The following is a 16,998-nucleotide window of genomic DNA, read 5'->3' on the forward strand; positions in this document are numbered from 1 at the left end:
GGTCTCTCACTGCATTGGCCAGGGTCAAGGTTACCATCGTTTATTGCGGCAGTTTGCGAAACCTCCTGCCCAGTTTCATGGTAATGAACACCTTTGCAAGGCGAGTGGTATTCGGGGGCACTTGCAGAAACTGCTGCACTTTCATGGTGTCTGTGTTGTGTGGCCTTGATTGAACACTCTCAGCCTTGTAAATCAAAGGTTGCTGCTGTGACTATTTGCTGTAATCTATTTTCTGCTACCTGTTCGGTGCTGTTGTAGACTTTCAGATATGAAGTGGCTGTTCTATCCCTGCATTGTAAAGATGGGCTTATTTAGCATTGAATGGATTAGTTGGACTAATTAGTTATCAGCGGTCCGGAGTAGACGGACCGCTGATGACTAATTGGAACCAGGGTGGACAAAAATAATGATTAAAAGAGAAAAATCTGACTTATGTGATTTACTGTAAACGACTTTATTTTCGCGGGCACAAATTTTCGCGAATCGGGCGAAAACTGAAAATTTGAAATTATTCGCGGGTTCTAATTTTTGTGAATCGAGTGTGGCTTCCGTAGCGTTCACATATTGCCCGAATTGTTTGTGGGATGTATTTTTTGCGAATTGTAGGCAATTCGCAAAATTTTCGAAAATTAGGTCCCCACGAAAATTTAGTCGTTTACAGTATATCAGATTTTTTTAAATTTAAATTGCTGATAAGCTGCTCTAACATTTTTGCTCCTAATCTGCTGCAAACTGTAGACTTTTGTGCTTTGAAGTTGCTCCAAAATGCATAAATGGCTGCTCCAAAACGATAATTTTGTGCTCCTAAGCTGCCCCAAAATCCAGATTTTTCTGCTCCAGAAATTGCTCCAAAACCTGTTTCACCTGTCTCACCCCCTGAGTATGCAAGAACTAACAGATGTACCAAATGCTAAAATTGTCCGTGCTATCGTGATCAGCTTGAAGGCATTTTCAGTGCACCGTAGCTAGAATACAGCAATATGGGGGTGTTCATGTTTGTTGTCAAATTCCTAACAACTCTTTGTCATTATGTTCTTTTATTAGGGTTTTTCTGCTCTTGAGCAAGGTATAACAAAAGTTTAGCTCTGTGCTGCTTTGTTATATGAGGCCATCGTTACAAAGCGTGCCTTATTGAGAACTATCCAGCTGTGATGTTTCACACTCTGGGGTGCAATATTTTCGATGAACTAAGTAGGCTATGCATGTTTAAATTTGAAGTTTTTAGTGGTGTGGACTATCCATTGGTGCGGAGCATAGAAGAAGTTTTTTAAGATTGTTCATTATGACGTAATGTCAGATTTTGTGATTAAGCGATTATGTTAATGATGATTTCTTTCTGTATGATACAAGTTTTGTCGTGTGGCAATCAAACAGGCATTTTTCAAGGTGTGCCGCATACGAGAACTTTATGCACCATGGTGCAGACTAAGGAAAAGCTTTTTCTTCATCCAAAATTTTCAGACTGCCGTGAAATTCCGTAAGAGATGGGTGATCTCCCCAGAGAGATTGCTCATCCCGTTTTTCTGGCTAAATATTCGTAACATGAAAGTTCAGAGATATCGCCCACCCCCCGATTCCCGTCGGACGTCACACATGTCCGAGAGGAATCGCATGAATTGCGCTATCTGCGGTACCGGTCCGTCTAAAAAGCAAGTTTATAGCGGGTCTCCGCATTTTTGTCTGCGATCTGCGCGAGCAATATCAGCTCTTGTAACACGCAAGTCATTCCTGCATGTGTATTGCATCATGCGAAGCTGCTGTGTTTACAACCTGCAGTATCCGTTCCTGTGACATGCGAGTTTGTAGCGGATTCCCACTTTTTGTCTGCGACCCAAGCATGCGATATTGGCTCCCGTAACACACGAGTTGTTCATCTGTGTATATTGCATTGTGATGTGCGATTCTGCTGCATCTGCGATCTGCGGTATTCATTCCCGTGACATGCGAGTTTTTAGCGGATTCCCGGGTATTTCTCCGTTACCTGCGTGTGTGATATTGGTTCCCGTGACAGGCAAGTTTGTAGCGGGTTCCTGAGTGTTTATTGCATCGTAAGACTTGAATCTGCTGCATTCTCGATGTCCATTCCCCTGAGATGCGAGTTCTCGGCAAGTTTCTGCGGATTCTTCGCACCGTGAAACGCAAATCTGCTGCGTCTGTAACCTGCGGTTTCCGTTCCCGTGACGCAGAAGTTTGTGGCAAATTCCCGCGTGTTGATTGCATCTTGAAACATGAATTTGCCGTGTCCACGATATGCGGTATCAATTCCAGCGTCTTGTGGTTTGTAGTGGTGGCCCCAATATTTATAATTAACCTTTGATAAAGTCTTGCTGTGACATCCCTAAAGATAGCCCACCCTTTGTTTTTCACAATTTATCTCTTCATTTTGGGTGGGCATTCTTACGGGATTTTACAGTATACACCAAGTGCAGACCATAATCCAGAAATTACGGTAGTAACAGGAGGGGGGGCACCAATTGTCCTTGCAGGACTCGGTGACGGTGCACACCAAGATTCGTCCCAAGGACGTCCCGGGCACCCTGCTTAACATGGCGCTTCTCAACCTGGGTAGCTCAGACCCCAACCTGAGGACAGCCGCCTACAACCTGCTCTGCGCCCTCACCGCCACCTTTGACCTCAAGATTGAGGGACAGCTGCTGGAGACTGCAGGTGAGTCGCTGCTTTCCTTAGCGTAAGCGGTGGCATGAAAATGCTATGAGGTTGTCAGGGGCCTCAAGTGGCAGAAGCTGGCTGACGGAGGTTTTTGGACAAAACGTTTTAGGTAAATTTTCATCTGTCGATCAAGCCATCATATACAGAATTGCGTTGCCAGGCCATGCCACGCCATGCTACATCTTACGCCACGTGATGCTTGCAAATGCTTGCAATATCTTCTGTAAAAATGTGATTTTGTATTGATATATCGGTTACCCTTCTCGTTTGAGGCACAGCATCAAGGGCATACATATTTTAAAGTGGTAGCTTTATAGGCCCAACTGACCTCGGTAGCCATGTACTAAGCATGAAATCTGTAGGTCGGTCAGTCCATAACCTCTAAACCAGGGGTCTCAAAGTCATTTGAGTGTGGGTGCCAATTAGACCACCCACAAAAGGTCCAGGGCTGAAGGGGGAGGAAGCAATATTTTGGCATTCTGACACAACAAACAAACAGCAGTGATGTTTTACCTTGCAAATCAGTCAACCGTCCTTGAGACACACCAGAGATTTCCTAGAGAAGTAACCTTGTGCTCTCTGCTTTTTCTTAGCTCACAATCTTGCCATTTTTAGCTTTCATTTGCGTACATGACTACCTTGGGCTCGCACCTGATGTTAAAACACAATTTAAAGCACCAACATACTGGCAGTTTTCAATACAACGAGAATGAGCACGCCATCTTTGCCCTGTCGCACAATTCACTAGGCTCAGCAGGCATAGAAATATCTTTTCATACGGCAGTGTTTGCTTTCCTGACAATTTTTATAGCGGCATTATAGGAAAATACTTGTATTTTAAAGGTATTCTCTGAAACCTAGAAGCCGATTTCATAGCTTTATCTATAGCACTTGCTCCTACTCAGCGATAGTTTGTGCAACTGAAGTGCTTCCTTGATCAAAGAGTTCAAGCTTGAAACCTACCATATTGGCGTGACGGTTGATTTACACAAGAAAGGGCTGAAAATCAAAGATTTAGACAAAGCAATACTCAGTAAAAAAAAAAAAAAAAAAAAAAAAAAAAAAAAACAGAATGCAAAATATGAGTAGCGCTCCTTTTTAAGCAAAAATGAATTGACAATATTAAACTATTTTTTTTTTGACGCATGTAGTGCTCAAAGTATGGCAATGGGGGCTCGCAGCGGCGGAATGCAGGCGGGCCGCGTCCCAGAGTCGCGGGCCGCATGCCGCGTGTTTGACACCCCTGCTCTCAATGATCTTAAAAAAAATGGCAACCGGTGCTAGAGATTGAACCCTGGTCACCGGCGTGGATGCCAAGTGTGCCGCTGACTAAGTATGAACCCAGCACACAGAAACGGGAGGAGCAGAAGCAGGTGGTGTAAAAAAGCACACGAAGTATAAAGGGGTGAAAAGAGCAAAAAAAAGATGAGTGGAAACAGGTGGCAAGAAAGAGCAAGCAGAACGAGGAGTGAAAAGGGTAAAAAAGTGTGTTTCCCCTCTCTTGATGACTCAAAAAATTCAGGGCAAATGCTTTGTATCCGGGTGGTGCTGAAGGGAAGCGCCAGAAATGTCACTAACAGACAGTAGTGTGACATAATCTTTTTTCATACAAAACTCTGCCCTAGACGCCATTTGAACTAAGAGCACCACCCTCCCTATAAAGCTAACACATTTAAATGCATTAGACAACATAACTAATCATGTTGCCAATTTTTTTTTTTTTTTTTTTTTTTCAGTTTTAAAAGCTGCATTAGTATTTTTTGCTGAACAAAGAGCCAAGCATTCTTCGAGCTGTGACGGGGAAACTGTGCGGGACACGCTTAGTTTTCTTTTGCCTGGTTAGCCACAGGTATTCAAGAAGTCGGTCGGAGAGCCGATGCAAGTCACTAATATGTGCACTCTCAGCTTGTCGGGCCCTCTTCTCTCTCTAGCCAGTACATTATTGCTTTAAGTACCGTAAAAACCCGCATATAATACGAGGTTTTTTTCAAATTTTGCCATGTAAAATTTGCGATTCGTATTATACGTGGGTCCCAACAATTTTCAGCTTCTATGAGGCGCGATCTGACGCAGATTGACGTGGTTTCGGTTTCGTAGCAATATGGCGTTCAAAACAGCTATCATCATCATTAAAATCACAATGTCCGAGAAGCCACCATGTATCCACGGTCAGGCTAGGCAATGGCGTCGGCGCGAATCGCCGAAAACGATGCTCAGCCGCCTTCAATAGAAAAGTAATTTTGGTTGCGGAAGACATCGGCAACAGTGCTGCCGGGCGACAATTCGCCGAAAATGAAGGCGGCATCTGCGGATGGAGACGACGAAAGCAAGCTCTGTTCCCGTGCAACGGAACGAGAAGAAGCTTTGGAGGCCCAAAAAATGGCGTGCTCGCCGACGTCGAGGCAAGTCTCGGCGACTTTGTAAAAGAGGAACGTGAACGGCACGTCGCCGTAGACATCAAGCTGCTGCAAGAGAGGGCCAGAAAACTTTGATGAGCCGACATTGGGTACAATGGGTTGTTCGCTTTATACGCCGCGCCGGGCTTTCACTGCGTCGTTGCACGCCCGTCGCTTGCTCTTTCAAGAAGTACGGAATTTCAAATGTGCTCGACGGCACTAAAGACGACTGCCTTAGGGAGGAGGCATCGGACAAGGAGTCTGATGGAAGTGATGACAGTGATTAAGGTTCAATTACGACGCAAATATACGTTTTTCTTAAGACTTCCTGGGTTGCATTTTACGCGGAATATTTTCGCGGTCCTTAAATTGTTTCATATTATACGCGGATAAAACTTTTTTTTTTTTCTTCGCGGTCCTCAAATCATGCCTTGTATTATACGTGGGTTCGTATTATATGCGGGTTTTTACGGTATATTTGTGTTTTTAGAACCCAGACTTGAGTTACATTTGCAGTTTATGCCGTGCTACCATCATAACTCGTCATTGTGTAAGTTGGCTTGTCTTTAAAAAATGGGAGATCATGTGAGAGCATGCCAGTTGAAACTGGCCTGCTCTAATTAGGTAGTAGTTGATTAATTTGGGGAAAAAAACCCAGAGAAAAAGAGTTGCGACAACTGGTGCAAAAGTTGAATTCCTATTTACAAAATTCACAATTAGGGGTGTGCGAATACTCGAATATTTGAATTCGAATCGAATAGCAAGTCCCCGAATAATTCTATTCGCGAATCGAATCCCTAGTACTATTCGGTCACTTGAATATTTATTATATTCGGCCGAAATCGCGCAGTCGGCGCGGAGCTGACAAAAGAGCCGTTTCTTCTCCCAATGTTAGCACCGTGATGTTTGACGGACCGTGCGAGAAACACCTCTTGGCCCTACCATTCTCCACAAAAATCTAATGCACAGGTCAGAAAAAGGGAAAGTAACGAATGCCACAAACTTTATAGCACGCAGATTTACTTGTGATCGTGACACAATCTAATCTTGAATCACAACCGAAACATCCCGTTTGCGCCACTTGCAGAGAGGAATTGTTGAGAGGCCGGAATTCCGCGCCATGTCTAAATCTTTTCACGAGTAGAGCCCTTGTTTCAAATTGAAGTGCCGATGTAGAACACACTTGCCACACTCACAGAAATCGGCGACTGCAAGATCACAAAAAGAGAACCACTTTAACCACGCCGATAAAACCAGCAGAGTTGTCGTTGCCATTCTTTCGGAACTGCAAGCCGCAAATTCAGATTCGAAACGAAACTGATGAAACGGAATGGAAAAATAGTGTGCCTAGATTTGAGAGGGTTTTTAACCGTTCGGTAGCCGCCGCGTTTGAATTATGGACTGCGAAAAGGTGACGAAAAGACGAAAGCCTCGGTCGGGCAGGCGTTGTCGCTTCTCCGTTTGCTCTCCTCGCCTTCTTTCCACGCGACAACAGCACACATGCGCACTTACGACCAATCTGTACAGGAGCCGTGTTGGGCCGTCTCCGTGGTTTCAGTTTCGCTCACTCCCTCTTTTAAATCTAGGCTCTCTAAAACAAGATAGATGGACAGAGGAATGGATGCATAGCGGCAGTTGGTCGGTGACTTGCGCCACCTAACCACGTTTTTTTTTTACTTCAGATTATATTGTTTAAGCCTGTTTACTCAGATTTAAGCCCTATCTGTTTATTTATAAATAATCGAATCTCGGGTGCCCTTTTTCTCCCTTAAAATCGAGACCAAAGATCACAAAATGTCCCTTTACTGAGATATATAAATACAAAAAAAAAAAAAAAAAAAGACATGTCGCGGAGCTAGGTCGTACTTCTAACGAGAAGGAAAGGCACGCGTGGCTGTAACTTGGGTTTTTTTGCGATGCTTTGGATAGATAGATCATGTTTGTGCCATAAAATTGGATCTTTAGCGCCCAACATCCATCAGCAGCTGCGTTTCTTTTCTTTCTTTTTTTTCTCCAGTACTTTTATAAATTATCCTTTTTTTCTCTTATTAGAGGCATATTCTGCTCCACACACATACTCTGCACATATAATAATCTCATTCACAGCACTCTTTGAAAAATTCCTAAAAATAAAATCTTTATTCGATATTAGATTCAGTATTCGACTTTTTTTTCTTAATTCGATTCGGTATTCGATTTGATGACTACTATTCGGTATTCACACACCCCTACTCACAATCTTTTCTTATTTTGGGGGTTTTGGTCTATATCAAAACTGGAACTAATTATATGTACTTCCTCGGGCACGGGACAAGTGCATACTGAGGTGAACAGTTTGCACAAAAGAATTGTACACTTAGTATAACAATTTTAGAAACATTATCTTTGGAGAGACAGTTATTGATAACTTACTGATGCTAATGGATTTCAGCAATGAGCAGATGACATGCCCCAACTGGTCAAGTCAGTGCATCTGGCTATGCATCATGGAAACGGTGATGCCTCGCTCACCTTCTTAATCACTGCTCGATACGACTGCAGGGCTGTGCATCCCATCGAACAACACCATCTTCATCAAGCAGATCTCGGACAAGCTGGCGACCAATGCGTCCCACCTGACCCTGGAGTTCCTGGAGGAGTGCATCCAGGGTTTCAGGGCTTCCTCCATCGAGCTCAAGCATCTCTGCCTAGAGTACATGACACCGTGGCTGCCCAACCTCACACGGTGAGCGAATCGGATGCCATGCACCCAACCCTGCGTCACGGTCGTAAAAGCTACGCTTCAGCCGTGTTGTGCCGATTATGGGAAAGGCCGTAAAATACCGAGCAAGTGCGAACCGAAATTGGGAGATAGTCTTAATAAGCTGAGAGAGGATGCTAGTGGAAGGGGCACATGATGGGTTGGTCTTCAGTGCTTGGCACCAGCACACATGCATCAAGTTTCACTGCTTTGCATTGGCATGATGGCATCAAGCTTTACTGCTTCGCATGCGTGTGAAGCTTCACTATTTTGTACTGACACATGCTCACATGTCAAGTTTCACCACCTTGCTCCGGAGCGCATATGTCAAGCTTCAACCTTTTTCACCGGTGTGCACACGTCAAGCTTCTCTACTTCGCACTGGCGTGCTCGGAGAAGCGGCCAACATGGGGGAGTATTTCAGTTGGCTAGTTGGGCCCAGACGTCTGGGCAAACGCTTGATATGTCCTTTGCTTGTTGTCCAAATGCTTAAAAAGGAGTGGGTGGGTGCTTAATGCGACATGGGGACATGTTTGGTATGTTATGGTAAGTCACAAAACGGCATTATTTGTTAATTTGACAACAACTAACGTGTTACTGCATTTAATTTTTTCTAGGTCTGTCAAGCATTCTTTTTTTATTAGCTTTGCCTTACTTCGTTATTTAGTATTATTGTTGGGCAATGCTTTATAATTAACAAGCTGTGGCTTAAACACTGGCAACAATATACGCTTACCATATGGTTTTATGCTATGTGTTATTCATTCATCAACAAGTTCATCAAATATTTTTGTGCTGCCAAATTTGCGACGCCATTGTAAGTCTCGATTAGGAGCAGCAGATGGCAGATTGTAGCTGAGGAGGAGAAGTTGAAATCTTCAAGCGGCAAGAGATGGTTGCCAAACAGTTGTGTCTTGGTGATACAGCAGGAGGGTTCTTCTGGGAGGGTAAGGCCATTTTTTTTGGAAGGGCGTCTTTACGAAACACATGCCAAGGAAAGTTCTGAGTTCCCTTCAGTGATAATGTTGCGAGTTATAGTGAGCCTAATTACCAATCCGACTATAGGCAACACTCATTGTGCTGACCAAACCTAGGTTTGGTCAGCACATTGAGCAGAGTGCTCAAGTGCTCACATTGGTGCATCTGGGGTCTTGCAGGTTCTGCAAACATTCCGATGACAACAAGCGTCAGCGGGTGGCCACCATTCTGGACAAGCTCATCACCCTCACCATTGAGGAAGTCGAGGTCAGTTGTGCACAAGTGTCTGTCTCTGTTTCCCCAGAAGCTTAGAACAGCCTTACATCATTGCACTGGTATTCTTCTACTTCACTTTCTAGATGTACCCATCAATCCAGGCTAAGATCTGGGGAAAGATTGGTCAAGTCTCAGACCTCTTGGATATGGTCTTGGACAGCTTCATAAAGGTTTGCATTCCAAGTTTTCCGGGAAACATTTCAGCTGGAGGTTTGTGGCAAAATGATCCTAACGTGAACTGCACTTTAACGTTTCCTGTGTCGGGTTGCACACCTCAGTTGTTAGATTTCATGACTGCTCCGTGCAGCAATGTTGATGTGTTTAGTTGCGTTTATTGTGAGCACCCTCAGATGTGTCCCCATGCAGACCTCATGTTCACTCTTGTTTTCTGGCCAAGCCTGGCATAGTGAGCTCACCATTTGGCTCTGGACTTTTAAATGTGTTCAAGACACTTTCGATGTAACACGTGCAGAGATGAAGATAGTAATTTAAATGACTGAATGGAACCAGGCAAGACAATTTACCATAATTTCCTCAAAGATAGCCCACCGAAAATCGAGAACAAATGAGGTGAAAACAAGGAGTGGGCCAACATTCGGTGTACAACCAAGAAAAGTTTTAGATCATGCTTTCCTGCCAAACTTGTTATTGTGGCAAGGAACAATAAAGCAAAGATGACTGTACCTCCCAGTCAGCAATGTTCACTTAAATTCCGCCATAGCTACCTAGTCGCATTTACGCCGAGGTCATCATTGACCCAGCCCTATGATTACTAGGAGTGGGCTATCTTTCGGTGTTTAAAAGAAAATAACAAATCAAGCTAAAAATAGGGGTGAGTTATCTTTTGGGGTTTGGGCATCTCTTGGGATATTATGGTAGGTCTTTTTTTCTTGTGATTCAGATCTGTCAGCTTGCTTTTAACATGGTCTGAACAACCTACAGAGTTTCATATTACACTAAGTACTAGCAAGCAAGTCACTCGGTTTTATGAGAAAGAGCTAGCGTAAAGTGGTGCAGTTTCTTGAGTGTCGCGCTGCACCTGCCATTGTTCTTCTGAACATGACATAAACCCCGAGACTGCAGGCAAAAACGACACAAACGCTAAAAGGTCTCGAGACATTTTAGTGCTTTGTGTCCTTTTTTTGCCTGCAGTCTCGGGGTTTATGTCGCGTTCACTCTGAAGCAGCAAGTTTGCGCCCTTACATTCACTTCATTGTTCTCCTGTCTGCAGAGGAGCGTGACTGGCGGCTTGGGGTCTGCCCAAGCCGAGATCATGGCTGACACGGCTGTGGCCCTGGCATCTTCCAACGTGCAGCTGGTTGCCATGAAAGTGATCAGCCGGCTTTGCAGGGTCAGTAACCACCCCCTCCTGGGCTTTTTTTTTTGGCTTTTCTGGTATTGTGCGTACAATGATGTGAACATTGATTTGAATTCAGTTGTGGTATGTATGTTGGCAGGAGCTTAAGGCTTTTGTTATTCTTTATTTCCTCTCAAAATCATTGTTCTGGTGGGGATTCAGAACTAAAAAGATGTCCGTGTAGTGTGCACTTCATGGTATATACCGTGCGTTTGGCAAGCCCATATGTTCCATCGCGCTTCAAACCATTTGTTGATCCGAAAAAGCCGTTGGCTTTTCTTTGTTCGAAAGTATGGAACAGTGGTAACTTGAAATGAACGAGCACGCCTTTGAACAAGAACTTTGGTTCATTCTCACTGCTTTGCCAGTCACTTGATACTTTTGTAATTATAAGTCATTACCTACTCCCTCAATAATTGATTCATAGAACTCTCAGTATGGAGTGATCATCTCCATTAGGCATTTAGGCTTCAACACCATTGCTCACGTGCCTCTGAGCCAGCCTCAGACGGTTGTACGAGTAGGACCTTCTTTTGTGCCTGTGCAGGTGATAGAGAAGACGTGCACGTCACCCACGCCCACCCTGGAGCAGCACCTTATGTGGGACGACATTGCTATCTTGGCACGCTACCTTCTCATGCTCTCCTTCAACAACTCCCTCGACGGTACGCTCTTCTTTCCTTCCCACTAGCAAAACATTATTTTCGGGGCTAGAAATGTACTGTTTTCGTCACATTGCGCGGCATTGCATTATATTAAAAACATTAGTTATTGAGTCGCCTCTGCTCGATTGCTTAATAAAAGTATTGAACGCAGCCTAAATGATCCTCGAGGGCACTATGCATTGCTAATTTTGGAATCTTGCTCATCTTCAATTTTGCTCTGCCGTTTCCGGGGTCAACAGCCTGCGGTTATCGATGGTCTACCGTTGCGTCTTCAAAATATTGAAGATACGATGAGGACACCCGCATTTTAAAGACAAAAATTAATTTGTGCAGAGGGCGGCATTTTGCACCTCACAACAGTCGACGTCTTGACGAGCGTGAGCAACTAAAATTTTTTCGAAGCCCGCTTTCGGAGGCTTTTGTCGCTGAAATCGGGTCCCGTCCTCGCCGCCAGGTATAATAACTCGGCCCGAGCCCATGGCTGGGCCGAGTTATTATACTTGGCGTTGGGCAAACGGAGCGAGATGAGGGCATACATGCTACAGACCCCTTGAGTCAGGTGCACTCCTTTTATCGGTACAAACGATGGCACCCTCGCATGTACAGGTAATGTTGCTGGTTATCATACTATAGTCGTCGACAGGATGAGAAGAGAGAGGATTCTCAGTTGTCTTGCCTCCAGCACGAGCGTAAGGCAACGAGCATGTGCTGAAAGCAAAGCGTTTGAAAGACACACTTTGCCATTCTCACTTTGTCGGTGACCGTAGCATTTCACCCCTCCGTTGGCCTCGACGGCCGTTTGTGAGCCATTTTCCTGACAGTCTCTGCTCGCATGTGTGCGTTGTGCAGTGGCCAGTCACCTCCCCTACCTTTTCCACATTGTGACCCTGCTGGTACACACCGGTCCGGTGTCCCTGAGGGCCTCCATCCACGGCCTGGTCATCAATATCATCCACTCCCTGTGCACCTGCACCAAGCCCTCCTTCAATGGTGAGACTCTGTCCCGGGACCTTCTTGCGTTACTCTGCAACGAGGGGAAACGGCGCAGCTCTGCCCTGGCGCACTTTCGGTCCATGGTTTTAATTGCCGCTTGGACGTCGTGCTGCTGTCGACTTTGGCACTGATTGAGACAGTCCGGTTCTGCTGGATCTCTCTTGGTGCCTGCGCTGTTAGTTAACAAAACTCTGGTAGGGATTAGATTTTTGAACGGGGCAATATTCAGTTACCCTAGACACTCAATGTATCGCACATTTTTAGGTTTCTACGGTTGGTTGCCAACCTCTTCGCTGAAACTATATTGACTGGAGTCCTGTCAGACTTGAAGCCATTATTTGTTTATAGCTTGACTTATCAGAATTCTAGGTAACAGTGCAATTTTCTTATCTTTATGTGTCTGGTGGTTACTGATCAGTGTCATTCTGTGGAGCAGTCCCAGTGCTTAAAGAACTCAAGTTATGCATTGTGAGGATCCTTAAAAATGTAATCTTAATGAAAATAATGGTCTATACATTTTATGTTACATTCTGTCACATTATTTTTTTACGCAATGTCTGCATACTACATTGCGCAAGATATAGCAATTTAAAGTGTGTGCACGATAAAGAAGAGGAAATATCTGGCACGTCATAAAGATTTGAGAAACGTTGAGGCTTCTGATAATAACCATCATCAAATGTGTCCCTACAAAGGAATGATTAGCATTATTAAGCTACTACTCAAGATTTTCAGCTATGTATATTCTGGCTTCCTAATGCAGAATATGTACAGTATGTGCTCTAGACAATTTCAGCTCGCTGTGCTTGCACCCCATCGTGCCGCGCATATGCGGAGTAGCAGTACACACTCCTTCATATTTGCACCCTCTTCAAAGTACCTGACGACCTTGACTGATATCCTAGGGGTCGGCCTTGAGATCACCCTAGAGGTCGTCCTAGAGGCTGTCTTAGATGTCGTCCTTGACATCGTCCTCTAGGACGTCATCCTTGAGGTCTTCCTAGAGGTCGTTCTAGATGTCGTCTTTGACGTCTTCCTCGACATCGTCCCAGGCTACGTCAAGGTCAACGTCTAGGACAATCTCAAGGACAACCTTAAGGATGACCTCTAGGGTGATCTCAGGATGACAAGGATTTAGCGTCGTCCTAGAGGATGATGCTAAATTTAGCGGGGAGTTCCCCTGCTAACTTTAGTGGAAAAATTGATGTCACCACCTATGCACCAATTCTTTTTCCCCGCTAAATTTGGTAGTGTGCAACGATAAATGCTATTGCATTCATAGATCATCACCCTTGTGGTTTCTGTGAATTTGCTTCAACCATCAATTTTCATTGCGAAGGGTCAAGTAGGCTGATTGGAAACACTTTAATTAGTCGCCTAGAGTCACGTGACTAGATCGCCTCAAATGTTTAACTGCAGTGATGTGATTGCTGTGCCAATTGTGCCAAACTGTGCCAAGGGGCTAACTCTGCTACATCCTGCTACATTTTGCCGAAATGTGGGTAATCTGTGCCAAGCCTGCGACAAAAAACCAGTTTCGGTCGCCTTTCAAAACCGAAACTAAACTGAGCACCGTAATTGAGCATGCGTGTGTTATGTGGCGCAAGTGGCCGACCGACACAAAGTACCCGGCATCAATTGTCCATCCGGTCCTGCATGTTTTCCCGCCATCTGACGTTTCGCGCTCTCGTCATCTCGTGGGTCTCGTCTTGCAAACTTTTTTTTTTCTTTTTTTAAGGGGGGACATGGTCTGAGAGGGTCAACTTTTGAACCAATGTCTCAAATTGATTCAAACTTTTAGGGTGAAATGAACCCCATTAGGATTGATGACATTTAAAGTTTCAGTCTTAACGGCCAACTCTACAACATACTATGCTTAACAAACTCCAGAAAAAAGTTACTTTATTAGGAAATGTATTTAAGAAAAATAATAATTGCAATCCACAAAATGTTTGGTTTAATGTGAAGTAGAATACCCATAGTGCAAGTTAAGGTAAAAATTGATTGTAGAAAATTCAATTCTAGAGAAAAACAATAACACCCAAAAAGAACAAACGAGTTTAACAAATTTTTGAGCTTTAAAATATTCAGGTTTTTTTCATGAAGAATTCAGCTTTTTCAGATTATGAGTACCTTAACTTGTTCCTCAGGAAATTTCAGTCAAGGACAACACCGAATGAAATCTTTACACTTTCAAAATGTCCAATGATACATTTCCTCATACCGCATTTCCTGTCAAAAAGTGAAACGGAGAAAAATGCATTTGAAGTTTCAACTTTAGGTTTCTCTCTTTTCTGTGACTCCGAGGTAGCCAAAATTCACCTGGCGCATTGTTAGAACCTTCCTCTTTGACACTTTATTGTTCCCCTGGCAATAGCTACCAATTTACGTCGTTTGTAGGCAAGCTAACTTTCGTAGCAGGCATTTCTTGACAGATAAAATGGCAAGAACTAAGAGGCAAATAATACTAAGGAAGAGCAGCAAAGCAGAAATATGATCTAGAGTGGAAGATACTGTGAAGGGGTGTTACTGAAGATGGCACAATATCACGTCACAGGGCAGGACCAATCGTAAATCCCGTTTCAGGTCGACAACTAATAAGATTGCTCATACCAAATTTTTACAATTTTTTCTGTTTGGATGTATAGGGTTCTCCTGGCCATTGATACTTTTAAACTTGAAAAGCTTCTACGGGCTAAATCCAGAGTAAATGGTGCTTCCAATGAGGGTGAGATTGTTCTGGCTATGTTAAAATAGTATGAAGCAGTGCTAAATAAATATGCAAAAAACTTGCTCCCTGCTGAGTCGGAGGGCTGCCGATATGTCGAAAATAATTTATTGTGAGATAAATCCTGCATGTTTATAAATGAAAGTTTCTGAAACCATTCTTTGGAAGTTAATAAGCATAAACATATAATTTTTTAAAAAAACATTTTTTTCTGACGTGATAAATGATAAGCATGTAGCACTCCCTGCATGCATTTCTCGGTAAAGATTGCGGTTGCATAAGCTGCTGCGGCAACGGCAGCATATGAAGTCTTTCATATATAAATATAAATGTTTTGGTACTGTGCATTTACTTTTCTTTCGTCAATCATTTGGTATAGACCCTTTTGGTGTTTGCAAACATGAATTGTTGCTTGCATCCCAAGCGACTTCCAGTCGGATCTTCTTTGCAAGCCTCTTGAGCTTGCTTATAGTCACCAGTGCTAGAAAGCATAAATGCTACTCAGACAGCAAAGTTGGAGATTTAACGAAGGCCTTCTGCTATACAATATTACATCTTGGAAGAGGGAAGTTGGTTTACAAGAATACCTACTCGAAGCATTTTAACAGATCTTGCACTCCTTTGTTCTTTTGGCTTTCACCTGGAGAATTGGTGGTTAAACGTTTCATCTACATTTCAAGCAGCGGTGTAAAGTGGCCTTTGTTCATTCTGTCTGTAAACCGGAAGTTCTCTAAGACAACAAAGACTGGAGCACCACCTCGTGGCCTTTGCCATAAAAAGGATCTATAGTGTAGTGGGTAATCGCTGCAGGTGATACCTCAGTTTCGCTGGCCAACCACCTTCACAACGTGGATTGGAGCCTTAATGTTTTTTTTTTTTTATCTTTCACCATAAAGTAGTGAAAGATTAAGCGTTATATTGAGAATGCTTCTCAAGTGAAAACCCGGGCCTACGGAAAGCCTAAAGCAACCCTCTTTTGTCGTGCACAGACACGCAGCGCGTGCTGAGGCTGAGCTTGGACGAGTTCTCGCTGGCCAAGTTCTACCTGCTCTTCGGCATCAGCAAGGTGAAGTCGACGGCGGTGACGGCCTTCCGCGCCAACTGCCGGCATGGACTGCTGGACCGGTCCTTTGCCTGCGCCAGCCCCGACCAGGAACGCATGCCTCTCTCCTTCCTCGAGATCATCACAGACGCCCTTCTTGAGATCATGGAGGTGCGTTGGCTTTGTCTCGATCAAGGCACAACACAAACGTGCCCGAGGGGCAGTCATGCTTCATTTACGTGAATATGAGATAAACCTCCCTTATAATGAGGCATGTTTTTCGAGAGCTAGTGGGTATGTGTGATCTTTAATTTTGGTGGTCTTCAAGCAGGCTTCTTGTTGTCACACTTCAGTCCTGCAAGCCTCCGCCAGGCCGTCTTTGGCTCGGCATAATTGTGCTGTGCGACGTAGATACGTCACAGGTGGTGTCTGTGGCTTCTGGTTGCTCTGTCCATGTTGTGTGACATCTCAGGTGTTGGGAGGAGTCACTTCAACCAGAAATAAATTTGTGTCATGTTCCGACTTGAAGTGGGAGTTTATGTAATTATAATTCACGCGTCCGGATCCAAATGAATACAGCAAAACTTAATTTTTGAGATGGTAATTTTTAGGATAGTTCTCCAAAGCCGAGAACTTTGCTAAGCCCATTCTCATTTCGTCACTCCTGTGACATGGCCAGTTGAAATGTAAAATGCGATGTGCAAAGCTGTATCATGCTATATAATCTCTGTAGTTTTCTCTCTTTGGGTAAAGAACAGATGGTGCGTGAACAAGAGGGGGAAGGAGGGAAATGGCACATTGGCATTCGTGCTGTCATGGAATGTTTCTGGACTTTAGTAGCGTTGGGTTAATATTGCGTGTGCTTGTACCTGTGGGGACTTCTCTGGCAACATGGGTTGTTTCGGGTTTTGCAGGCCTGCATGAAGAACCTTCCAAACTGTGACTGGCTTTCTCAGTGGACGGCTTTGGCAAAAAGGTAATGGCACAGCTGCATTTATCAATCATTGCCCAACTTCATTTTGTTTGCAAGCACAGTTTACCAATACCGCTTGATAATTCACTTTCGTTGGGAACTTCACCGAATCATCACAGCCACATTAACGACATAGTAAAAGGAAGAAATTTTCTTTGTTCTGCTTTTACACTTGGATCT

The 16,998-nt window shown here is 44.0% G+C and overlaps 1 protein-coding gene across 1 annotated transcript in view; it reads left to right on the forward strand.

Moving 5' to 3' along the window:
- The window catches only part of LOC115320979 (neurofibromin), a 121,168-nt gene that overhangs the window by 70,790 nt on the left and 33,380 nt on the right, over positions 1 to 16,998 (forward strand). The window contains exons 36-44 of the mRNA XM_040216203.3: positions 2,487 to 2,667; positions 7,608 to 7,791; positions 8,964 to 9,051; positions 9,144 to 9,230; positions 10,292 to 10,411; positions 10,965 to 11,082; positions 11,932 to 12,072; positions 15,793 to 16,016; positions 16,760 to 16,821. Coding sequence (XP_040072137.1) covers positions 2,487 to 2,667; positions 7,608 to 7,791; positions 8,964 to 9,051; positions 9,144 to 9,230; positions 10,292 to 10,411; positions 10,965 to 11,082; positions 11,932 to 12,072; positions 15,793 to 16,016; positions 16,760 to 16,821 — 1,205 coding nt within the window. The remainder of the gene's footprint in view (positions 1 to 2,486; positions 2,668 to 7,607; positions 7,792 to 8,963; positions 9,052 to 9,143; positions 9,231 to 10,291; positions 10,412 to 10,964; positions 11,083 to 11,931; positions 12,073 to 15,792; positions 16,017 to 16,759; positions 16,822 to 16,998) is intronic.

This window comes from Ixodes scapularis, unplaced genomic scaffold (genome assembly GCF_016920785.2).
Source record: "Ixodes scapularis isolate PalLabHiFi unplaced genomic scaffold, ASM1692078v2 PGA_scaffold1__304_contigs__length_218370807, whole genome shotgun sequence".
NCBI lineage: Eukaryota > Metazoa > Arthropoda > Arachnida > Ixodida > Ixodidae > Ixodes > Ixodes scapularis.